This window comes from Accipiter gentilis, chromosome 17, assembly GCF_929443795.1.
Source record: "Accipiter gentilis chromosome 17, bAccGen1.1, whole genome shotgun sequence".
Lineage (NCBI taxonomy): Eukaryota > Metazoa > Chordata > Aves > Accipitriformes > Accipitridae > Astur > Astur gentilis.
In genome coordinates, this window is record NC_064896.1 from 27,968,850 (window position 1) to 27,994,606 (window position 25,757).

The 25,757-nt window shown below is 44.0% G+C and overlaps 1 protein-coding gene across 1 annotated transcript in view; it reads right to left on the reverse strand.

Annotated features, from left to right (window-relative positions):
- Window positions 1-4,267: 4,267 nt before the first annotated feature.
- The window catches only part of ABTB2 (ankyrin repeat and BTB domain containing 2), a 135,722-nt gene continuing 114,232 nt past the window's right edge, over window positions 4,268-25,757 (reverse strand). The window contains exons 5-17 of the mRNA XM_049820154.1: window positions 23,586-23,751; window positions 20,118-20,207; window positions 19,546-19,647; window positions 17,413-17,509; window positions 16,003-16,138; window positions 13,916-14,142; window positions 12,971-13,149; window positions 11,892-11,997; window positions 11,673-11,775; window positions 10,910-11,000; window positions 9,049-9,117; window positions 8,042-8,155; window positions 4,268-6,639 (exon numbers count right to left, since the gene is read on the reverse strand). Coding sequence (XP_049676111.1) covers window positions 6,442-6,639; window positions 8,042-8,155; window positions 9,049-9,117; window positions 10,910-11,000; window positions 11,673-11,775; window positions 11,892-11,997; window positions 12,971-13,149; window positions 13,916-14,142; window positions 16,003-16,138; window positions 17,413-17,509; window positions 19,546-19,647; window positions 20,118-20,207; window positions 23,586-23,751 — 1,678 coding nt within the window. The 3' untranslated portion in view covers window positions 4,268-6,441. The remainder of the gene's footprint in view (window positions 6,640-8,041; window positions 8,156-9,048; window positions 9,118-10,909; window positions 11,001-11,672; window positions 11,776-11,891; window positions 11,998-12,970; window positions 13,150-13,915; window positions 14,143-16,002; window positions 16,139-17,412; window positions 17,510-19,545; window positions 19,648-20,117; window positions 20,208-23,585; window positions 23,752-25,757) is intronic.

The window sequence follows — 25,757 nt, forward strand, 5'->3', positions numbered from 1 at the left end:
ACTCTCTAACCTGTGCACATTCACCCAGGTGGTAGTGTTTTACTTGCTCTGGGTCTTACTGTCTAACAGGTGACAGTATCAGAAGGCTTTTTTTAATTGCACATTACTTCTTGTGCTAAGAAAATGCTGACTGAACTTCCTTAAAATGTAGAAGTGGTGTAAATTACAATGCATGTCTCAGGAGGGCTGTTAAACTCTACTTCTACTAATAGGTTCAAAAGTAAGGTTTAAGGGAAGTTTTATTATAGAACACCCATGTGCTGTTAGGGCTCAGAAATTGGTTTGTGTTTTTTAAAGGCTAAGCTGAGGATCAAATGGCCAAGAAGTTCAAAAAAAGTTCATATTTATATGAAAAAGTATGTCAAAGTTTCTGTTTATAAGGCCGTGCTAAATAGCTATGAAACAGTGTATGGATTTGAATGTCCTCTGCTGGGTCTTGTGCCAAAGCTGTGACCCGCACGTGGCTGTGATGAAGCCGTTACTGTGTAAGCCTTAAGTCAGACTGAGGTTTCTGGTTGTTTCAGGAAATAGGGTCTCATGCTAGTAGGCAGCAGTCATAAAAACTTTGACGCCTGACTGACTTACTGGCACCGTCTTGGGGAAAGTACGTTGGAAGCATTCATGATGACAGGCTAGGTAGGAGCTGATCTGTGAAAACGTCCATAGTCCAGCAAGACTTCTCGTAAATTGTCTTTAAGGAAGATAGTAGGCAAGATTAAACTGGATTCTTCAAGCAGATTAGAATTTTACCATTTAGCTGAGATCTTTCTAGAGCTGCCTCTGCTGCTTTCTACAGGCTGTAGTAATTCCTGCTCTCTTGTCTGTGAACTGGGTGTACTGTAGTTGTAAAAGACTTGCAGGATTTGAGCTGCATGTGTGCCCCTCCATTTCTGAGTGGGAGTTGTATTTAAGGAGAATTTTGCTATTTGTACAGAAAACGTGTGTATTCAGTTGAACCGTTCTTTTTCAGGTTTTCCGTGTACATTTTATGATTCCTGGCAGCTTTTTGGATTCCTCTGCCTGTCTGTTGCTCTTTGAACAGCAAAGTGGAAAAAAAGCCCTCAGATACTAAAATAAGTGAGAGATGTGGACTTTTTATTTTTATTTTTTTAATGAGTCTAGTCAAACCACATTTTCCTCTGTCTGTGCTTTCCATCAGTCAACGTGGGTTAAAATTCCAGCTAGCGTAAGGGCTAGTTGAATGCAATCCAACAACAAAGCAAGAATGCATGTCTTTCTGTAGCCAGAAGTTCACTAAAAATGCCACACAACATATAGGAGCTGAGGAGAGAGCGAGTTCTGCATCTTCAAATTGTAGGATTAGGTTGGTTTGGTTGGTTTTGAGCCTGTTTCCTTCTGACTAGAGCAGGTTTCTGGTCTTTCTGTACTTGGATCCCCTGCAGATGGGGCTGTGAATGCTTGAAGGAGCCTGGTGTACTGCTAATTGCAACGCATTTGACCGAAGGCAAACCCAGCTCAGCTGTCCGTGCCGCCTCCTTTGCTAGTTGGGGGACAGGTCGTTTCTTTACACAACCCCGCAACCACATGCGTTAGTGTCTCAGGCCCTGTTTCAAACCTCTGAGGTGAGTTTATGGCCTTGTTTCAGTGCTCCCTGGATCGCTGATCCGTCACCTTGCTGCAGGTACGCTCCCTCCTCCTCTCCTGTGCCCAAGTGAGCTCGTTTGCCTGCAGTGATGGAGTACTGTGGCTAATTGGAGGAAAATGGGAAGGCTGTGTATAGCTGAGCAGCTCTCTGCAGGTGGCGGGTAGATGTGACCTACTTGTCAGTGGAATCATCCTGCTTGCTTGGAGACCCGTGAGCTATTTTGACAGCTGGAGTGAGCTGACCTCCGCGAGGTATCTGGGAGGAAGTAAAACCACTGAAGCTGAGGATCTGCCCTGCTGCCGTCAGCTGGCTGTGCTTACAGGAGGGCTCTTGCCTCCCACAGCCCTGTGAGGGAGAAGCAAGCTGTCTGGAAAGCAAGGGTTGGTGTACTGGATAAGGGCAAGGCGTAGAAGGGGCAGGAGGAAGTTACGTCTTTTCCATTTGGCCATCGTGATATTCCCTCGGGAGTTTTTTTTGCTTCCACAGCTGGATTTTTGTTTGACTATGTCACTACTTCTTCCCTATGTAGTCTCTGAATCACGAGCCTGTCTCTTGGTAAGGGCCCTAAAACGACACGCGCCTCGTGGCGTGCGTTTTCTAACGACCGCTTTCTGTTAGCAGGCACGTGAAGGCTCAGGATGGAGAGCGGTGGTGAGGGACGCAGGTAGTCTTCTCCTGCCTGACCTAAACACGGAGACGGGAGCGTTGGGTGAAACCCTGTGCTCGGTGTAGTAAGCTGCCCGTCCAGGGAGTGCGCAGGTGAAGCAGTGAGCGTAGGCTGCCCTGTGCACGAGGGCAGTACTCCAGCCGAGCCGTTGTGAACTGGCCTGCTCGTTTCCTAGTTACCAACAGTAGGAAAACGGACCACCGCACTGAAAGGACTTCAGCTCCGGGGTGGGTGTTGCTGCTAGCCCAGCAGGCCTTTTTCCCTGCTGTGCTGTGACTTTTCATCATATGACAGAAACCTTTTTTTTCTGCCCCTCTTTTGCCGGGTAAATAGTGCCAAGTGCAATATTCTCTTTTCTCTGCTGTGGATTAATGGATCCCTTATACTCAAAACCTGCCCTTTGGGGAGGCAAATCTAGCTTTTGAGCCCTCTTTGCTGCCACCGGCAGTGGCGACAGCAGCTTGCTGCCCCCGTTCCTCAAGGGAATCGCCACTCTCCTGTTTTTCCCTCTCGTGTCTCCTTGGCTGTCTCCGTTGCGGCAGGTGCAGGAAGCAATGTCTGGTTGCTTGGGCAGCATTTGGTGAGGGCAGAGGGCCAGTTAGTAGTGGTGCTGCATTAGCCAGTGCTCGCCTGCTGTGCAAATGCTTATTAAAACCATTTTGCTTTATATTTTAGTCTGAAAGTCATCGAGCGTGTTCAGGCAGATGTGTGAGCTCTATTTATTTCCTCTGCTCCATGAAATGATAAAATTACAGCCGGCAAAGTTTTGTGCTTCCCCAAAGCTGGGCAAACTCTGCTGTGTTACTTTCTAGGATGCCAAGGGCAGCGCTATATAAAATAGAAGGCAGTATGCAACTAGTTTCATAGGAAATTTCTATTTAATCTATTTTTTAGAGTAAAAGTGCTCCAGAGGGAATCTTAGGTGTTTGTATTCCATGATTCTTAAGAACAAGTCAGTGTTTGTATTGGTGGGTTTCCAAGCGTGCTGGTGTAATGGCACGATGCAAGAGAAGGCACCCCTCGTGCATCATTTCCAGCAGACTTGTCTCGGATGATGTAAATCAAATGCTAAGAAATGGTTGTAACGACAGTAACTTAACTATAGAACTGGCCTTCAAGTCTTGCTACACCAGAGAGATAACGCTGCACAGTTCCCTTTGTTTAGATATGTGGTGGGAAATTCAAGGAAAGAAACGGTTGTGAAGGGATCCTCGGCAGCCAAGTACAGGTCCTGGTTGTACTAACGATTTCCTCTGAAATGTGCTTAGTGTCCCAAGAAAGTATTTAAGTCCTGTAGAAGTAGCACCAAATTCAGAGTTACAGCTCAGCCATTATCCCCAAACTCAGTAGGGGTCTGGAAGATTTATGGAGTAAACTTAGGGAAGAAAAAAAAAAAAAAAAGATGGTTCTGAATCAAATTCTTGCTCTTAAACTTGAATATTACTTACTTCCTAGTTAAATAAATGCCCTTGCTTCCTATACTGTTGCATGGCTGACTTTGTGTGGCTGTCAGAGCGTTCTTAAATGCTCTTTGCTCTGACAGGGATCCTGCTACTGCCACAGTGAAGCACCAGACCCTGTGTGTGCACCAGCCAGAACCATTTTAGCCTTTGGGCTTCTGAGGTGACTCAGAAAGGAAGTGTCGCCTGCTTTTTCACATTTTACTTGTTAGATGTGGGAGCAAATCAGATGTTTAGCTTCTGAGGGCTGTTTGAATACCCCTGCGTTAATAGTTGCTGTCTCTTCTGCTGCAGAGCAGGATCCTAGAATTGGGATTTTCCGTAGACGCTACCATCTGCTGCTTTTCAATGGAAAGCAGGTAGACTTACTTTGGCTAGGGTAAAGGCAAGTTAAGCTTATTACTTCAAAAAATGTTTGAGCCTAGGAAGGGGAAATGAGTGCCTCCTTTATCCCTTGTTTTAATGCATAACATTTGGTATATATACCAAAACAATTTTAAGATGCTAAAACTGCAGCGGCCTTTTCCACAGAAGTGTCTTTAAATATGGTATTTCTTGTTGTTAGAAGAGGAGAATAAATAACAGCAGCTGTGTATTTTAAAATTATGTTGTTAATAAAATCCTGGTACATTTACATAAATGACAACATTAATGTACAATTAACAAAGCATTGTAATATTACAGCAACAAAAGAGGACCTACATATTTGTACAGATAGGTGGAGCAGCTACTTGAAAATACTTTCCAAGATAAAGCCTTTTGTGGTATTTTTCAGGCAGACCAGTGATGATTTTGAAACACCTGTATGGCTTTCTGATAATAAATAGGGTTATTGAAGCTGGTGATCTTCAAAAATGAATGTGTACCTAAAGGACAAATTGGAGTGTGCCCTGACCGACTTGTCTGTCAGCTTACTGAGCCTAGAATAACCATTATTATTCTTGCATGCAATTTGCCTCTCATGTAAATCCTTTAGGAATGAGGCGATGTCAGATTTTGATGGATTTGTTGGGAGATGTTGGAGTTTGTTCTCCTTCCCTTCATCTACCTAAACCATGTCTATGTCATGCTTTGAAGCTTGGGCCCAGCTGAGCCGCCTCCTTCCAGTGTGTTCAGTTACAATATTAATTGTTGAATTTCTAAGGAGCAGTAGTTCTGCACTGCAGCCGCGGCTTCCTCTTTTCCTTCACCCAACCTATAATGAATGAAAGCATCTTAGCAAATGCTTTTGGTGGGTGCTAACAAAGATCAGTGGGAAAATCTGAAGGTCTTTCCTTAAAGCTATTGGTCAGAGCAAAATCTGTGTTTTTACACAACTAACTGCGTTCCTATGGTTGGGATTATTTAAGATAAAAAAAACACACACAAAAACATTGCTTCAGACTCCAAACTGTAGATTGAACTGCCTCCTTTTAGTTCTCCTATGTCAGCTAGAAGGCGGCCTAGAATGAGTCCTTTTGGACCAGAAACATGTCTAATGCGAGCAAAGGAAAAATGTGAATCTTGGGCATTTGAGTTGAGCCTTCTTGTTTTAAGTGCTGCTGCCTAAATGTCAGACTGCAGCCCACCTCGAGGAAGCAGTCGGGTGTGCACTATGCCCAGTCCCCCCTGACGTAGCGTATCTGTGGAAACAACATCCTTCCATGGATGAGGCTGTGGAAGCGGAGACTATAGAGGTCAGAGCTTCTTAATCCCAACTAGCTCCAGAGAGAGAACAAACCATCAAGCTGTATGTGCCTCAGGGTCTTGGGGAGATTTTTATTGCTATTTATGCTATTGGACAGTTTTTCAGCATAGTGCTAGCTCCTACTACACCTGAGTCTCTTAGAATCTTTTATGGTGTCAGGTCTCACAGATAATGTTCAGAAACAGGTTTTTAAGGTGAAAGTGATTGGGACTATCAAACATCAATAGTGGAAAGGGTAGACAGCCTTTTTTTCCCCGCCTCAAAACGGATCCAGATTAACAACTAGCACAGTGAAACTGTATTAAAAAAATAAAAAAACCCCCAATCCTCTCCTCCCTGCCCCAGCTCGGTTCTTCATATTAGGTTTAATGAGTGAGTCATTTCAGAGTTAGTATTAGTATCTACTCAGCTTTGAACATCTACAAAATATCTTTCTTTCAAGGTGCAAACCATTTGGGGGAAGATTGATGGCAGAATCTCTTGACATGTATAGACACTGGTGGTTTTTACTACAGTGAAATAGTTTGCGTACACCAGCCTTTGTGTTCAGATGGATGACTCGTTGAATGGGCAGTGGTCCGTAGGATTAGAAAACTCCTTCTATGCAGCCTTTTTACAAGTAAAACATCTATGCGTATGAACTAGGTGGCCATTATGGTGTGTAGACAGACACTTAAGACTACATATTAGGTGTTGGGTCTAGGTAAATTGCCTCGCTTCTCTACAGCCCTGCATTGTGCTTGTTTAAATGGCAGCGTAGATCTTCTCTTCGGTTCAGGTTCTTCACTTGCATCCTCAGGTCTTGTTTGCGCTGTGACAGTGTTTCTGTGACAGTAGTAGCACAGAGAAGCCAGCTCCCCCTCCGTCAGTGGGACGAGGCACAGCACCCTTGCCTAGGGGTTATCTGTGGTAGGGGACTTTCAGCGAGATCCAGAAGGCAAAGAGGAAAGCCACAGCTTTGCCTGACGACGCATCCCCGTGCAGTTTGAACCAGTGCTCCTGCCACTGCCTTGCTCCTGCTTCACACCCTGGAGGTGACGTACACGGAGTGCAGGCGGCCGGCCAGGGTTGTTTGCAAGTCCCGCAGAGGGTCCAGGCCTTGCACTTTGCTGTTCCTGCTGTAGATCAGCTGTTTGAATGAGTCCTGTTCTAGAAGGGAGCTCATGTGTTTGAGGAAGAAGCCCTCACAAAAGGAGGCTAGTTCAGGCGCGTTGTGAATCTGCAGGAGAGAGGAAGATCAATTAGCCTTTTCTGTTATGTCACAGACCTAAAGGACCTGCCTGAGCCTCTTCTCATTCTACTGCTGTTCCCTTTAGTGTTTTCTAAGACAGAAAAAGGACAGTAATAACAGTGGAGAAGCACTGAAGGTAGGACCAGCGATGGCCCATAATTTCTTTTGGTGCTTTTTGCAGGCACAGGTGTGAGCAGGGAGGCATTCAAGCTCTTTTAATTCCTTCCCCTGATGGCCTGCTGTTGGCAGAGCTGCTGGCCTGCACTCCAGTCTCTTCCTCTTAAAGGAGCAGAGCAGCTGGCTGATGAAGTGGCCAAGATACCTGTTTAGCTGTGCAGGCAGGGAGTTCGTGGGCCGCAACATAAAACCCTGCACTGCCAGATGGTGTGCACAGCTCGTGGCAATAAGAATATGGTTGATAGGATGCAAGCCTAAGTCCTAGAAAAAGGACCTTAATGTAGGAGAATAGGGATGTTACACTTCTAAAGCATGTTAGGTGGATTTCTGGCTGTGATCTGGTACCCTTTGCTTCAGAACCAGTGGGGGGAAGCTCAGTAATAGAACAATGAAACTCAAGTTCAGTATTAAGAAGCACTGTGCACGCACGTATCCCCGTCTCTGGAAACTTTGTGCAACTAGTAATTTAAGGAAAAGTAGTAAAGGCAGCCAGTAGGGAATGCTCCTTCCCCCTCTCTACCACTGCATGCTGTTAAATTTTAGGTCCTGAAAGAAACCAGCCTGAGTTCCATGGAAAAAAATGGCCCAGTGTGAGAGTCAGGAATCTAAAAGGATCAGTGCGACACTACACACAAAGTAAACGTGTGCATCGTAATCAGCCCTTCGTGTAGTCTTTCTGCTTAAGGGATCTGACCCTGCAAACTTTCAGGAGTGGCAGAGTATTTCTCCATGATTTAACTGATAGCATGGATTATTTGCTATACAGCTGAATATCTATGTCACACAACAGAATATACACTAGTTCTGGAGCTGTAAGGAATACGATTTAGCAGTAGGCGTGCTAGGAAAGGGTTTGCTGCGTAGTTGCTGTACTATGATCGATTGGCCCTTGCTGCTGCTCTGAGGATTTGAATCTCTTAGGCTTTGCTGGATGACGTTGCTGTATCAGCCTGCTAGGACACCTCTCCCCTGCTCTGTAGGGATCTTGCATCAATTTCATACATGATTGCTTTAGACAAGAAAACATAGTAGGGCTGTGTAGGACTTTACAGACTGGAACTTGAGTACATCTCACTTGTGGTTGCGGTTGGGGTAGAGTTACCAGCATAGCAGGTGCCCACTCTGCCTGTTGTATTTAGTTACCAAAACAGGACTGCAGAAAGCATGCATGCTGTTTCATTGTGATTCTTAAACAAGGCCATTTGGCATATACCTTTGCATATTTATAGATGTTAACAGAGTTCTCCATGCTGATCGTCTGGGCACAGAGGATTTCACAGTGTCTCTGGAGGCCGTCCAGTTGAAACAGGCTGGCAGCCGACAACAGCTATCGGGACAAGAGAGAAGCTATTTGAGATCATGAGCCTGGAAAGGCTTAGGGAAGGCAAATGGACAGAACTAATGATTTCCTCTCTGAACGATCTCTGACTCCCCGTCTTCATGGCCAAGTCTCGGTGAAAGAGCAGAAAGGCCACTCGGTGCCTAGCTAAAGCGACAGACTGACTTCCCCTCTTAGTAAAGGCTTGCTGCTCCTGCAGGGAGTGTATTTGTGCTACCTTCTGTCACCATGACGTACGAGCTCTAGACTGCTCAAAGCCCCCTTTCCTCTTAAAAAAAAAAAAAAAAAAAAAAGGCACAAAGCTGTGTAGTCTTTAGCTGCAAGCTTTAATTTCACCAGACTACTCGTGACTGAGCAGCATTACTGTAAAAGGCCCTGTTTGTAATGGGGAAGTGCTCTTAGTCCAGTCTTTGCAGTACCATCAGCTGCCCTGCTGAAGTTCAGCTTGAAATCGGTCATTTCTCTACACTCTCCAGCCCCTTGGTGTTTGTCCTGTTGTGGGCACCAGAGCTGGTGAATCAGCTGCACCTTTTCTGTGCCCCACCAAAAGTACAGCTTCCTTCTGCATGCTTCCTTCTGCCAGGACCAAGAGGACATGGTACAAAGGAGACTTCCACCCAACTCTGGGTACCAAAAGCACTGTAAGTGATTTCCCTCCCTGCCACCACCCTCCCCCTTCCCCCCCCAGCATCTCATGGACGTAATAAAAAATAATTGATACTTCTTATTTCCAAGCAATGCTGTTACGAAACTTTAAGCTCATTTCAAAGTGTTAAGTATACTCCTGGATTGGAAGCTTGCTGTTAGCTCCTCAATTTTGCCTTTCAAGCTCTGTTTATGCCCCAGTGCACTTGGCAAGACTTAGAAGAAAACACTCTCACCTCTAAGATATCAGCGGTGGGAATTTCCATAGATTCTGTTCCTCCATAGTATAAATACTGCATCAGCATCTGAAACGGGAAGAAGGCCAGGCATGAAGCTGTTATCACCGAAGTCACAAGAGGCTGTGAATGACTGAGCTCCCCTTCCTGAGCAGACGGGAATCGTGTGGTATGCTGGCTCTCGCCTCCACTGTTGGCTTTCTTCTGGTGTTGCAAATCTGCTGCTTTCTAATACTCTTTTCTTTCTCGGGCTCTGAAAAGGGCCCTGTTGAGGATTTTAGGCCGAGGGTGACAGTGTGTCTCTGAGCAACACAAACGGCCTTGTAAAAACGGTTCCTCGCATCCAGTTTTGTAAAGCCTTGCAGGCTGGTCACATGCAGAGCTGCCAGCGAGCTGGAGGGCTGAAACTGCCACGCCATGAGCATGTGTGTCTCGGGGACCTCCCAGCCACTTGCCTCCCCTGCTGTGCTTCTAATCAGCTTCCAGCCCCCCATCAGGGCCAGAGGAAAAGGCCTAATTGTTTGCAGGGAGAGCTAGAGTCAGCTTCTGCTCTTTGATCTACATGTGCACACCCCCAGCTAAACCAGTACTGTCTTATCTGGGGAACTACTAGATTGGGTGTTGGAAAGAGAAGTCATTCCAATGTCCTGGGTGCTGTGTAAGCAGGTATGGGGGCTGCATGCTGTGCTTACCATTTCTAACAGCAGTGGTAACAAAAGTAAGCTTCTACTTTTAAAATTGTCTTATTTGTATAACGGAACTACAGGGGAGCAAAGCAGCTTTCCAGCAGAGCCCTGAGCAGAACACAGATCTCTGGTGCCTCGGCATCCTCCATGCACCATAACTGCGCTTGCTGTAGAATGCCATCATCTCCTTAACTTGTTTGATTTTTATTTACCATCTCATTGTTTAATTCCATGAAGTATTTAACTTCTTTTTGATTTGTTGCTCTCTCCAGTGAAGCAACAGTTTTATCTTTAGAAACCTTTTGATGTAAAAATGTTGTTAAGGAGGCTTGTTTCAATATACTCAATTGCATTTTCTTTTTCCTGTCGTGGCCTGAGCTGCAAAATTTGGATGTCATCTATCCAACACAAAATGCATATAGCCCCTTTCAAGTAGAACAAAGATGTTCTTATGGTCAACATCACTCCCTCTAAGTGCGATGACTACTGCTGACCAACAGCTTTGCTGTTTTGTTTGCTTATAAAAAAAAGGAAAAGCCTCAACCCTGTAGTGAAACAGTTATACAACCTATTCTGCCCTTCAGATTTCCCTGTTCTGTACCTTTCATCCAAATTTGAAATGCAGATCTGGAAAGCTGGAATAACTTAACTATCATATTTCACTGACTTGGTTTTTTTCCTTGTGTGTATAAAGTAACCTGCTTTCCCTCCATGAATGAACCTCCCTTAGGTCCATTAAATACAGAAATGTCATAAAAGCAAAGTGCAGTTCTCAATTTTAAGCCTTTCTTGAAAGGGACACCATTGATTTCTGATCATCTGATTTGAATTAATATGAAGCCTGGCAGTCCACCTGCTGTAAATAAGTTTACTTTTTGCTTAGCACAGCATGAAAATGGTGCCCTAAAAAGTACAAAACTGTTTTGTGTGGAAGACTAGTTTCTCCTGCTTTATGGAAGAGTCAGCTGCCTAGTAAGAAAATAAGAATATAGGCTGGAGGTTTCTGTTTTAAGGTTGGTCCTAGCTGAAAAGTTTTGACAAAGATCAGAATACTCCTGAAATACAGGCATGTTGAAATGGACTCCATCTCTACTTGTAAATTAGCTATGATATTAAGTCTTAGCTTCCAAGTATGTGAGAAGATGAATAAAGAAAAGGTAGAGTAAGTTACATACCTTGAAAATACTGTATTTCATATCGCTGATTTCAACAGTCTTGCTGCCATGGCTGTCATGTTCTGTTTTATTGGTCATTAGCGTCTTAAACCTAAGAATGGTTTTAATAGATTTCTGTATTAGTGCTTCACATACTCATTACCTATTGACAAACAGCCTAAGCAAGGGGAAAGTAAAGATCCTTCCTTGTTCTCGTTTGCAAGTTGAAAATTTAAACTTTACTTTCAATTTACTGATAATTAGTTTAGAACTTCAGGCACAACTTAACCTGTAAATTGCTAGGGTCTGAGCCAGTCCCACCCTATAATAATTGCAAAACATGGTTACTATGCCAATAATAGAGAAAGAAACTAATAACTGCAAGAGTACCCGGTCAGGGGTGAGACTTCCAGAAAATCTGGAGCAAGTGTAGCTCTAGCTAGCAAACTCGGGGAGGGGGAATGGAAGGGAGGAGTAAATGGCTGGATATGTACGCTCCAACTAGGGCACAGGTTTTTAGGGATGATTACTGGTTAGTTTGTCAACAGAGCTCTGGGAATCTCTAACACATACTAGGAGTGGCTAGAAAAACTCATCTTTACTCTCCTACTATTCTTAATAGTAGCAAAGAAGGTGTGGCTTGGTCCTGCAGACCTGAATTATGCACTGTAGTCTGTATCCTTAGCAGCTCCTTACTGCAATGAGTGGGACAGAGCTAGTCACACAAATAAGAGACTAAAGGGCCAAACTTTCCTTTAACACTTAGCTGTGGAAAGCGACTCACCTGTTAGATGCAGTAACCAGCAGGACTTTGTGTGCATAAAATAGCTTTCCTTCTACTAAGAAAGTTACATCAGACATTTCTTTATTGTTTAGGAAGTGAGGATCTGTTAGGGTAAGGGGGGAGAAAAAGGGGGTGAATATTTTTTTAAACTGTGGGTGCTTTTTTTTTTTTAAAAAAAAAAAAGTCACAAGAACTTCAATGTTTAGGTGAGTATCTTACCTAGGCGAGCTGGCAGTGTCTTTCGGATTTCAGGGATGCTGGGTATCGGACTGCTGCCATAGCAGTGGGTGAAGATGGATGCGAGCTGCTGATTGATAGAATCATTCTGTAAGGAGGATGGAACAGGAATCATCAATCTGGCACTTTGTATTGAGCAGGTTTCAAACATGCTGTAACAGTTCACTTGAGGCTTATAGCAACTGCACCCTACAAAAATAACCTCCAAACAGAGGGACAAGAGCATGATCTGAACAAGTGTGCTCTGACAGAATTCTCTCAGCAACAGTTTTTGGGCCAATCTCTGTCAAGGGAAAGACTCCATCAGCAGAAGCTCGTCTGTGTAAGAGGTAAGCCCACAAGTGGGTCCTCAGCCAGATTCGATTCATGCTACCAGTTCACTGTCAGATACCAAGTCCCCATTCCTAGTTTGCAGGTGTTTTTAGTTAGCCAGTTATATCTCTTGCTTTTAATTTAAAGGACAGTTACAGTGTACGTTGTAATGACCTATTATGGAGGTATCAAGGGCTGTATAGACTCCTCAGCTTCCCCCTGTCTGTGCTTTTCAAATGTATCCCATCTACAGCCAGAATGCAGGCATCCCCCTCCTAACATGAAGGACAACAGCCTCTTGGAAAAGAACATGGTAGAGACTGGGTGAAATTATCTGCAAAATGGGACAGCTAAACTATATACCACACATAAAATCCGTTCTAGACATGCCTTGAAAAGCAAGGAAAAAAGAGTCATAGGCAACCTTTAAATAAAAAAAAAAGAACTAGAACGTAAGTGTCACTGAAAAAAACATTGTTCAGAAAAATCCTAGAAGATACTACTGGGAGAACCTGAATTGCCCAGTACTGTATCAGTAACTCTTCCTCTTACATTCACATTGCTGAACTGGACTTGAACAGAATAGCTTTCACTTCTATAGAAATTAATGTCTTTACTGTGAGGACTGCATATGAATTTAGATAAATGGGACTTTGCATAGGCATTCACTTGTTCTTCTTGTGCACTACCTTGTACAATAGCAAAAAACAAACACTTGATTTTGATACTGTTACAAAACAAATAATTACTTTGCTGGTTTTGAGGATATCAAACATGAGCTGCAACCCTTCATTAACCAGTTCTTCATTATAGTCCTCTTCTTTAATGGTGACAAATTCCCGCAAGAGGGTCTGTACGACTGAGTAACGAGACTGGTAGAAGGTTGTCCGTAGTGACTCGATCCACACATGGAGTTTCCATGGGACTCCTGTAGCCACAGCAAAAAAGACAGTGAAAGACAGTGATTTGCTGAAGCACCTGTGAGTAGATTGTCCTGCTGCTATTACTAACACTTAGTGGCACTGATCTTTACATACACCCTAACAGCAGATACGTTTTTGTCTTGATATTAAAGATGACTGAACTGGGTCACTGTCTACAACAGCAAAGGATTGGTACCAGGACCGTAAGTTGGAACTTTCTGCTGATTGTTAAGGACCAGAGACTCCCTGTTGTGTATTTAGCTTCATGATTAGTCAGAATTAAAAAATAAATTTGAACTGAACTTCTAAGAATACCTAACCCTACACAAACATGCTGCGAGGTCTTTTCTCCTGGTTACCTCTAACAGTCTAGACACACAAGCTTCAAAGCTTCTCTTTCCTACCTTTAGATCAAATCTATTCTTTTACCTTAAACCATTTAATCTCTGATGTTATCTTTGTTTTTGAGACCAGCCTCTTTACCACTGAATTTCAGGTGTCAGGGTGTCTGATGAAGAGACATCCCCCTTGCTTTTGATACTTGGGAACAGAGGATCCAGTCAAAAGCGAGGGACATCCCAGATCAGTTGGAATTTGAAAAAAAAACTTGAGGATCCTTAAACACTTTTTGATTTTAAATTGGACAACTGGTTCCCGTGCGCTTGGGATAGCTTTGCAGTTGGGGTTACAGATTCTTCTCCAAGTGAAAGGGGCAGAGGAAAAAGCTTTTGACACCTTAAATGCGCACAGTGCTTAAAATAAACACCTTACCAAGTGCCCTGAGCTCCATGGTGATGTCTACGTAGCCGTGCTCAGCACTGTAATACATGGCCTCCTGGAGAGCCTTCATTCTTGTTTTACACAGCCTGACTTGCCCCTCGCTGGAGCTGCCCTGGCTGGAGGTGTCACTCTCCACTCCCTCAGCCAAAATCTCCTCCAGTGAGAGCACATCTCCCTTCAGTTGCTGGGGCTGGGTCAGGAGCTTGCGCAGAACATTCCTGAGGAGGAAGAAGAGATATTGCTTATTAATAAATGAAGTATCAACAATTCCGACAGGACTACGGTGATTTGGGTTTAGGGGTCTGGCTTTGTAAATAATAATCTCCTTCCCAGTGCTAGACAGCTGGCAGATAAGGAGCAGCATTTAAACCACTTGTCCTTCCCTGTCCCACATGCTAGAAACTGATGCCCTGGTAGCAAGAGCAAAAGCACGGAATATGCTCCTGTATCTTAGTGGTACCAGGGCATATTTCAGAGTGAGGGCAAACTGGTTTTTATTGCAGTCTATACTTTGGTGTAGAAGCACGCTTCCTTCTGCCAGCCATGAGTGTGGTAACATCTTAGGCTCTGAAGTAAGATTTATCGGAGCATCTGTAAGAACCCTTGCTGTTTTCCCAAATGACCATCTTGAAGCACTGTTACGTTGTTTTAGTTAGACCTGCTTCCTGTATCAGTAAATAGAAACCATAAAAAAAAAAAGACAGTTCTGAATCACTAAATCCAGGGAGAATTTTTTTTGGTTTGGAATTTCACACAGCAATTGCAAGAAAGAGGCCTTCGTGTTTGTGTTCAGCCACTTTAGAAAGCTTGCATCATTGGTGTCTCTACAGACAGCTGCAACCATCTGCAGCAGAATTCCTCATCCTAGCAAATCCACCCGAGTACTCAGCGGTGACGCTGAATTGCCACTAGCTGGTGCTCTCTTTGCACCCACACCACTTGGTATGACTAAAACCAGTTAATTTTGTGCTTTAGGATCCCCCTGCCCTATCCGACTGGAGAGCAAGCCTTGAATTTCACAGTTTGCATGGTTAGATGGTGCAGAAGACTGTGGGAGGGGAACAGAATTGGGAACAGAACAGTGTTTGTGTAGTTTTACACTGTAAATCACTGCATTAGGCCGTTCCAGCTTTGCAGAGTTTGGGCCTCATTTGAGCTTGGGATGTTTTCCCTGGTGTATCCAGATGTGCGATGTACCTGGAGGTGCAGTTTTGGCACCACTGTAAAGCACAGCTGTGTTCAAGCAAGGTAGCTGCTATCTAATGTACTACTGGAAGGGCCAGCTGTACTGCCGTACGACCCTGTGGGTATCTCTCAGCCCATCTACATGGGCGGTTTCAGGGCTGTTTTAATTGGCTTGTTACGCTAACATTTTGTTCTGGGAACAGAAGGATTTCTGGATGAGTTTGTAAGTAATGTCTTATTTCTAAATAACTACCCTGAAAACAGGGTGGGAAAGCCCAGGCTGGCTCTGCGGCATTTTAACGACTGATCTCTTGGTCGGCCGTCCAAAAACCAGAGATGCAGTCAGGCAAATTCTGCTGCAGATTATTTTTGCCACCTTAACAGGATTAGATTCTGTCTCAGAACATGAACCACAATCTCATAACCTACTACGAGTGGAACTTAGTCTGCTCACGTATGGCCTGGGACCAGCTCCTACTCAGTCTTGGTGTTGCAGAGCTAGGCCAGCAAGTGAGAGAGTAAGGAAAAGCAAAGAAAGATCTTTCTGTCGTATTTTGTGCTTTTGACTAAAATATATAATCCCCTTTTATCAAAGTTATAGCTGCTGAATAATTAATGCCTCGCATCATTTTTTCTCAAAGGGATATAACAGAGAGCAACTACCAGTTTAAAAAATAAATGCTCAAAAGGCACTACCTACATCGGAATCACAATAGTCTGAAAAACTGTGCTGCACTAAAAAATGGTTGCTATCGGGGGAGTCTTAATATCATCTTCTGAACTGCACACCCGAGGATCTGGGTATAAGACATATAATATAAAGTCACATAGGAATACCTACAGTGATAGCCTTAGGCAGAAAAACCCTGTTCCGAACAGGAACGGAGCCTTACCTGTGCCCATGTGCAGCCGAGTGACTGAAGCAATTCATATCTTCATGAAGCGACGAAGACATACCGTTGACTTCCAACATACTCAGGAGTGGATCAGCACCCCTACTTAGCAATAAGCTGACCAACTCGTAGTTCCCTAGGAAAAAATCAACAGAAACATAATGAAGATTCCATGTCTGTTACCTCTTTGAAAGCACATAACACAGGACCCGTAACAGACAGACTGTACCAGCAACTTTTATGCTACCAGCTAAGGCGTTCAGAGCATCCTGCAAGCATGCATTAGGCTTTTTGTCTTTGTAACATCTCGGAGAGAGAAACTGAGTCACAAAGCACCTAGATTACCTAATAACGCACAACTAGCTCGAGGCAGAATGAAAAGAGAATTAAACTGGTCTGGCGTTCTCGATACGCGCCAGCAGAGATGTAGGCAACCAGTTTAAGTAGGATCAGAGTCTCGGCTGTTCAGTTGGTGGATAACAGAGAGGGCCAGACGGGAGCTGCTCTATGCTGCGCTTGCTGGCCACAGCTTCATAAAACCACCCTGCAGCCAAGTATATCGGTGCAGCCCACGTTCAGCCAGGCCTCCTTTTCCCCGTTTTCATTAGACGTAGCAGTGAGCGGTGGCAAGAGAGCCAGCACAATGAGTATCTGTCATTGAGAGGGGAGGAGGCCGGTTTTTTATCCCTTCAATAAAGCCTGGTACAGAGCAAGCCAAAGACTCGTTTTCATAAACACACAAAAATGAAGCAGAAAGAAATGGAGGAAAAAAAGTAAAAACAGTTAGAGGTGAGGAGTGTTGAAAAACCACAGGTGTTTTTAGGCTAGCACAGACTTGTTCACAGAATGCTGAACTCCTGATGGTTAGGTAGAAGAAATGCAGAATTTTACTTTTATTGAATAAATTAATAAAGCAAATTTCTTTATATAGCCATTCTTTTTCCTCAGGCTGAATTTAAACTTGTTAATTTTTGCATCTGGAAGTTATTTAGATCCAAGACATGCCTAGACTAGACAGTAGCTGTTTTATGTTTCTTGACAGTGCCCTGTGCAAAGGAGTTGTTTCAGTCAGCTTTACTACGGAGGCCGCTGGCAGGATGTAAGTGTTGGGGCTGGTTGCAAAAGCAGACACTCATTTAGTGCCTATGAAGCTCTTGCCACATGACAACAGCTGTTAGTCGCTGCCAACCCAGACGGGGTTCCTACTAGTGTTTTAGAAATGAAAAAAATGCCAGCTTTTTCGTAGCCAGCTCACTCTGCTACCCATTTGATATCTTTACGGTACCCACGGTACCTTCAAATGCGGTGCAAAGTGACTCCTAATGCGTTTTACAGACACGGGACCCACGCGTGAATTGGTTGTGGTTATTCTGTGGTAGCAAGAGCGTGCTGAGGCTGCACTGAGCCTACCTGCTGCTGAAGCCAGCTGAAGAGGAGTCTCAGCATAGTTGTCTTCTCCACTGTTAACGGCAGAGCCCTCAACGTGGGCACCAGCATCCAAGAGCAGCTGCAACAGACACATGAAAGACGATGAGTTGAGAAAAGAGCAATTCAGAAAGACAAAACAGAAGAGGCTGTGTGTTCGAGAGGAAAACCAGTAGATTCATAATGAAGAGTGCACGCACACAAAGGGACCATCTCAAAGGCTAAAGCAAAATATCTATTACAAGGCAAATTTTTCTTGCATTCCCTTGCTCAGCCAAGGGCTAAAGTCTCCACATGAATGTCCATTTAGAGTTTTCTTCTTGTCTTTTGCTTTACTGTGCTTTTGATATTGACTTTATGCTGGAAAGGTACTCAACCGGTGGCTTGGAGAGCATCACGCCCTTTTTTTTTTTTTTCTTCTTTTTTCCTCCAATCTCCTTTATGAACGTGGTTTCACAATTGTAATTTCCCAACTCCAAAGAGCTCTGCGCTCAGAGCTTCTCTTCAGCGCAGGAAGTCCATCTTATTCAGTTTCACGCTGTGCTCAGGAAACAGGGTTCCTGCAGGGAATTAGCCCTGGAGGCCAAACATACTTCTTGGTCTCTTGGCCAAACATACCTCTTGGTCTCTCCGGCCCCGTGGAGCCGGCATAAGGAGTCCCTGGCAGCTCCGGTGATTTGCCGCATGCAGAACCCTGCTTTCGTTGAACACACCGAACTGCTCGCGTGGGAAATTACCCCCCTCCCGGATGAAGGGGAGAAGATTACAAGATGATGGGGACTTTTTATGACCAGCGAGGGCTGGCAGACGGCATCGGGGCACCCAGAGCACTGCTTGTAGGTGCTGCCAGCCCTGGAGGTTCTTCCCCTGCGCAGAGGAGTCCAGCTGGCTGTATCCCCTAACACGGTCACAATTTAAGTTTCAGCCATCCCCAATTAGTGATGACCTTGGCACAAACAGCACATACCTTCACATTTTTACTATAAAACTTTTTGCAGAGCAGAACTGCCGTTTTGTTTCTCTCTTGAGATGCCAGCTATTCCATGCAAATATTGCGTGGTAGACCTTAACTGGAAAGGCGATTTTATACACCGATTTCAGCAAAAGCTGACATCTACCCTTTTATTAATAGTTGCCGAATGAAAAAAATTTATGTAATCTTTAGAAGTTTTAACCAAAATAAAGGAAACAAACGTGGGAGCTCCAGCAGGAGCTCCGATACACTTGGCTACATTTCCTGGGAGAATCACACACTTATCTCACATGTAAATTAAGGCTGGCCAACCTTTGTAACACGAAAGGCTGCCCTGGCAATTTGCCAGGTGGAATCTAATCTTTGTAATTACTTACAAATGTACACAAACAAAACCAAGACTGTGTGCAGCCTCCATTTGCTTACGCCTTTTATTTATTATATTTTTTACCCCCTTTGAGCAGAAGGTAAATAAAATTCACCAGCAATTTTGAATTCCTCTTGAAGTCCAGGTAGGATTTCCAGGACTCCACCCCATTCTGCTACCCCCTGCGTTAATTCCCCAGAAAAGGGAGCGGGGACGCTGCGAGAGGCTCAACTCCCACGACAGCTTAAGTCCTGTTCATGCAGTTCTCCAGGATTATACAGGAAGTTACAGATCATTTGCTGCCATTAGAGCAGAAATCAGCATACACTGAATTTTTGCACATGTGAATTTATAAGCCATTTAACATCTCATGTCAGAAAGCGTCCTGATCAAGCAAGTCTACCTGTAACCATTCCACATGAAGCGCTAGTTTATCTAATACCAAAGAAATGATTGTGCAGTATTGTTCTGTAAGTGGTAAGCCTTGGACCAATACTGAAACCAAAGAAAAATAAGGAAACATACTGTGTTTTGTTATCAAGACCTTGCTAGGAATTACGTCATCAATTCACAGCTCCCTCAGAAAAGCATCAGTTGCCTTCTCATTTCCAAAGCATGCAATTTTTCACTGGTTTTTAGAAGGCTTCCACCAAGCTGCACGTGGAGCCCGTGACAGACCCGTGCTCAGGAAGCCTGACAGTCTCGGCTCCCAGTGCTGCCTTTCAGTCCCTCTGTGTCTCCTGTAAAGATTCCCGACGAGGGGATTTCTTCTGCTTACCTGAACAACAGAGATGTGCCCGTGTAACACGGCAAAGGTAAGAGCGGTCCAGTGCCGGCTGTCTGGGTGGACTGAAGGGTATCGTGGAGAGGTACTGGGAACCTGGGAGAAAGGAACCAGGTAGTTATTAACCAGTGCAGTATCTGTCTGCCATAATCTCTAGATTGGTACATAACTGGCTTTTTTTCTTTGTAAATGACAACCCCAGGGAATGGTAACTTACGCCATTTAGAGAACACTGCCAGCACTAGTCACTCTGTCCAGTCCCCTGGGCCTTTTTAATGGGCTTATTGGTTTCTCCTAGTGGCAGCTCTTTCAGGAGGGAGGCCCCTTTACCCCCAGCGTGCCCATTAGACTTGCCAATGCCAATCATAATTGGAGGCACTGAGTGCTCCAAGAGGTTTTGAAGGTTTTCTTCCCCCTCCCAAATCCCTGAAGCAATGATTTCTGAAAGAAATGGCTTGCTCAGAAGCTTCCAGAAATGAAGCCTTCAGTTGCTAGGAGAGATTTCATAACTGCTCTTGTTAGTTTACAGATGAATAATTATGGGGAGAGGGTCCTCTGTTACTCACTGGTATATCTAAATTTGCTCCAGCATCTATAAGCATTTGGACCATGGCTTCATCTCCAGCAGCACAGGCATACATCAGTGGGGTCATACCCTTCAGGAAGAAGAAAAAAAAAAGTTATCCTTCTATATCTATCAACAACGAAGCTGCCACAGACACAGTGAGTTTGAATCTTAATGTACAGAAGAGCGTGTGTGCATGTGAGTAGGGAGAGCATATGTATACATTCAAAACATTTTGGGTTTTAATGGAGAGTGGGCAGAATGCACTAGTATTGGAAAGTGATGCGGACAAAACATCAGGGGATAAGATTGCAAGAATACAAAAGGGAACACTGAAAATCCCAGCTGCGTATTGTCCACAATTCTTGAGCCTTCTTCTCAAGGCTGCCAAAAAAGAAATACCATTTCTTGGATCATTTGTAGCCAGATGAACCGAAAGCAGAAAACAACACAAAAATACACAAGATTAATTTATTTGGCAACTTATCCCCATTGCTAAAATCCTATTTGCCACAATATTTCAGCATTTCAATCCCATAAATCTCTCTCTCTCTCTCTCTCTCCACTTAACCAGCAAACCATGACGGCTCAGAGATGAATTATGAGAGAAACGAGCCTTACTTACGGAGTTCATTCCAGAAGTAGCCAAGGACAGAAAGGAAATGGCCTAGTAAAATCCATTCCAGCTCACATCCTACGGCTTTTCCCCCCTCCTTATCCTTAATTATTGTGAGCGTTTCAGTTTTTCACAGGCTGCATCTCTGCTGCTCATTGTGTAATAACACAGGTTCATCTTTAGAGATGGACAAGGATCACAGAATTACACCTCACACTGAGGAGTTCTGATCTTGTATCTGCAAAGGTGTCTTTTCAAAACAGCCACGATTCCAAGCTTCCTGCATTTGAGGCAGTCACATTTGCAAAGATGTTTTGATGGTGTGAGGAGGGTGGGGTTTGGCTTTTGATGGGCTTGGGAGGATCCATTCTCATTACAGACAAGTAAACTTAACTGAGAATTCAAAACTCAGGTCTGCAGGCACAACCCCACATTTTCTGCCACAGTCAGGGTTCTAAAACTACCAGGTTTGTATAGACTTACCTTTCCTTTTTTTTTTCTTCTTCTTTTTAATATCAGTTTTGCATTCCCTGCTTGTTCCTCAGTATGCAAAGGGAAGAAGAGATTGTTTTCCTAAACGCCTCAAATCCTGTGAAACCACAGTGCTGCTTCGTCCCCACTGGAAGCGAATACAGGGTCCTGCTCCAAACTCAGGTGTCTGAAGATACGTTCTGAATTCTCTCCCTCTCTAAAAATCTCTCTGTACACATACACGTAGAAGTGAGTCTGAACACACACCTCAACGTTGGACACGCTCACGTTCTGGGAGTGGTCAACATCTGAACCTGGATCTAAAGCCTATAAGTGAAATTAGTCCAAGGGTTCTGTCTGTCATAGGATTTGCACAAAACTTTTGCAGTACCCGTCAGGTGAGAGATGGTCACACCTGTTTTGCCATGCCTCAGAGGTGCCTTAAGACTCATCATGACCAAAAGAAATCCAGATATATGAATTGAGCTTACTAGGTGCCAGTGTGGACACAGAGACCCACTTTCTGTTGCCACGCCTAAGCCGGTTTTCCCAAGTTTGGGCATCTGGCTTTGGCTTATGCCTTCAGAGGAAGGGAAAAAGCAGTTAGCTGCAAAGTTCAGATTTAGTTTCACATTCCAGCTACGGCAGAGTTCACCGCTAGACTTTGGATTTAACTCTATCTGGGATCGATAGCGCAGTGGAGGACACTTGCGTAGCTGCAGAGATGAGTTGCTCCAGAGTCACTTAAGCGGAAAATTTCGGAGCAACAATGTCTCCAGAGGGAGCCTGTCTTGCCCAACTTGGTCAGTGCCAGAACACTGCTTTGAGACATGGGAGCAGCGTCCTGCAAAGAAGACACAGCTGCCAGCACGCTGCAATCCCCCTGTTCACAATAGGACTGGCTAGAGGATGACATCAATAGGATGACAATAAGACCATAAGTGACAGCAGAAACTCCTCAAACTTTCCAGTGAGTTGCCTACAGAACGCGGGGTCTTTATGCACACAAAAGCCAAACAGCTCCCAGTTTGCTGGCTGGCTGAAGAGAGATAAAAAGCACCCCGCAGTGAGAAGCGATGGTCTTGGCACCAGCGTCTTTGGTGTTAGGAGAGTAAGGTTCACAATGCAAAATATTCTGCTTTGAGAGAACAAAAGGCCTCAGTGGCTACATAAACAGAAAATGCAAAAACTTATTTAAAAAAATAATACAGGAAGTAAGTGGCAGACCTTCCTAATATAAATCTGCCACCTTTGTCACTTTAATAAAGTCAAGGGCACCTATGATGCGATACCTCACCTCTGTGACCACAAAGCTTCTTGTATTGGATATGTAAATAAGGCAACTACACACCTAAATATAAGCTTGTGCAGGAGTAGTTTCTGCTCGTATTTGTGTACACATTCACGCTTCCTTTAAAATTGCAGGAGCGTGGAAAGTACCATGGAAGATGTGCCGGTTTCAGAATTTGGTCTGAAATGCTACTGCAGTAATATGCTGTCTATGAGAAAACCTCTCTACTTGAACGTAAATCCTTCCTACTGCTAAACATCCTACTGTTTCTGAGACATGACAGTGGATTTTCATTGCTGTGACAGCTATGACGAGTGTTGATTTGGGGGAGGGTTTGGGTTTGGTTTTGGTTTTTTTAAATGAAAAGCTAATTCCATGCATTGAATGATGCCCCAGAGAATGGACTCTGCTGTTACTTGACGGGACTGACAGCACAAGCAGAAGCAGCCAAAGACTCCCCAGACTACCAAATCCCTACGGTTCAGTGTAGCTGAGCAGTGAACAGGTAAAAACGAAAAAATAGACACATCAGCGTGATGGACTTTCAACAAAGCTAATACTGAGTGATACCAACGCCACTGAGATTCTCGGTCCTGTTTTCTTATATGCCAGCCTGTACTGAGAATGTGTAACTAACTCACTTCGCACCTGAAAGCCATCAGACAGTAACACCTTTTGGTCACTCATCACTGACCCAGACTAGATTTGGGCTGTTGAACCAGAAGAGAGTGTCAGTGGCAAAACCCACTTTTGTTTTGACATGGTCTTAGCATTAAGACAACATCAGACTTTCCATTCGCAGCCAGCGTATTAACCTGTCTTCCATCAGTGTCTGAGAGAGACCATCCAAGGAACAGACCTACATTCCAGCTGATAAAGAAACAATTCACTCTAGGCTTTGGCTGGCTTTTGGGGGGGTTATTTTTTTGGGTTTTTTTTAAGGGATACATTTTCAGACTAAAACACAAGCTAGAATTAGAAAAGCCCTGGAGAGGCAACTAACACGACCTGGTGTATTGATTTGCCACGTGGAAAGGAACACATGATTTGTTCACGCAAAGAATTTGTGTGTGTGTGGTTATATGGCATACCTGATCATCCATGGTGTTAACCCCGTCAGGTCCCAGTGCATCAATTGCTTGGTTGATCAGATCTGTCCTTCCACAGTTTAGCATTCGGAAACCCAGATCCTGCTGGAATTTTTCAGTAGCAGCCTTAGCATCCAGTCTCCGGAAGGAACTAAAGCAGCATTCAGGTCTGTGGAAGACAAAATAATTTCTGAGGGGTTTTTTTCTTTCTTTTTTAGCCCTGTCTCCTGCAGAAATCAGGCTTACAAATTTTTGTGGGTTTACCTATAATATTCCTTCCCCACTGTGTAATCATTTCCGAAAAATCTGGCTAACTTCACTCATACTGGAGATAGAAGTTTTAGTTCTCAGAGAAACACAGTAAGTTCATGTAAACACTGAAAAAAAAAATAATTTTAAAATGTGTCCAAGTAGAGAAACCTTATCAGTGCTCTCCTGCAAGGGGAAGGCAAGAAGAAATCCTTACTCCTTGCCAAGAGTGGCAGCTTCCAGCCAGGCCCTCACTAGAAGGGTAGCTCTGGACCAGGCACCGCTTCTCCTACATCTTACCCAGCAGAACAGGAAAGGGATGCTGGAACATGCCCATACTGTAACGGGCACCGAGCAACTGGGGTTATTGTGGCAGCACCAGTGTCACAGGCTGCAAACCGGCAGCAACAAGGTTTCCTTAGTTCTGCTTCTTACAAAACACCCCACCAAAACCCAGCTGCTTTAAATAATTAGCTGTATATATGTTGGGTATCATATTTGTATTTTCTTGCTTGTTATAGGATAGTCCATCAAACATAACAGCAAAACGTACTGCAAGGAGGAGAAAGAGGTGGAGAGAAAGTGTTAGCTAATAAAATACCGGTGTAGTTCTAGGATGAAACAATTACGCTGTCTGTTTACCAGACTAGTTATAATTTTGAAATAAAAGGCATTTCTGAAAGAAGATAACGATCCTTATTATTTTCGGGGGCGGGGGGGGGGGGGGTGTGTTAAAAAAAATATGAAATCAAAATCAAATTTAGGTAGTGGAACATTCTCAACTCTTTTCCAATGCCTCAATAAAAGGAAGTATGTTAACATTTCTATGAGGTTCTATTAAATCCTTATCCTTTAGATGACTATCAAATGACCTTTATCTCATTTGGAAGGAGGCCAGGGATTACTGTAAATCCTCTGGTTATCTGCTCAGAGACTTCTGAATTCCAAACCTGAAGTGTATCTCCTTCACTGAAGAAACATTGCCAAATTGGAGGTGTTTCCTATCTCAGCTGGGTATTGATATGGTCAGCCCTTTGATGTTATTTCAGGGTGAATGCCTTCTCTACTGGTTGTCTGGTTTTCAACAGAGGCTCTTGTGCAAACTCTCAGTGAGTGAGATATCAGCCTGCCAAGTTCCTTTGAAAAAGGAGACTCTTTCAGCAAAGGTAACCTCTTCTGGAAACTTTGTACGGCCTGCCAGATAAGTAAAACGCTCCTCACTTCACATAGAAGACTCAAGATGAATCTTACTCAAGTTTTAATTCGGCTGGTCATTTGTTAATGCTTCTGAACTTGCATTGATGGTGGATGACAAATGGTGAGCAGATGGTATGAACAATATGCTGAGTTAACAAAGATCCCTCCACAGCCTGGTGACCGGTCACATTGTGCAGGGGAAACCAGCATCTCACCGCAGCTGCTTTCAGAAAGGAACGACATCAGGGTACGATTTGGGGAACAGTCAGCAAGGAAGCAAAACGACACTCTTGGAGTCACTAGCTCTTCGGGGATACATCTGCAAATAAAATGTGTCTCCAAGGCAGATGAGTCCATCAGAAGACAGGATCTCTGAAGCGCCCAGGTACTAGATTAGGATGCATACAGTACAGAGCTCAAGGAGACAGGAAGGTAAAAGGCTTAATGCTAGACATATATAAATCCTAGGGCTAGGCTTGCAAATTAGTAATCTTGTTCTACTAAGGTAATTGGTACGGTATCATGTTGCTACAAGATTATGTAAAACATGATGCAATGACTTTGTATAGCAATAATGAGAAGAAGAATCCTATGCAAAAAAGTGAAATAAAATGACATCACTTGAAATCCAGTAAAACTCAGAAACTAAAAGCTTTTGAAGGGATGGTACCTGTCTTTGCACATTGTTGGTTTGCTAACAGGCATGATTCTGCCCAGTGCTATTTACAG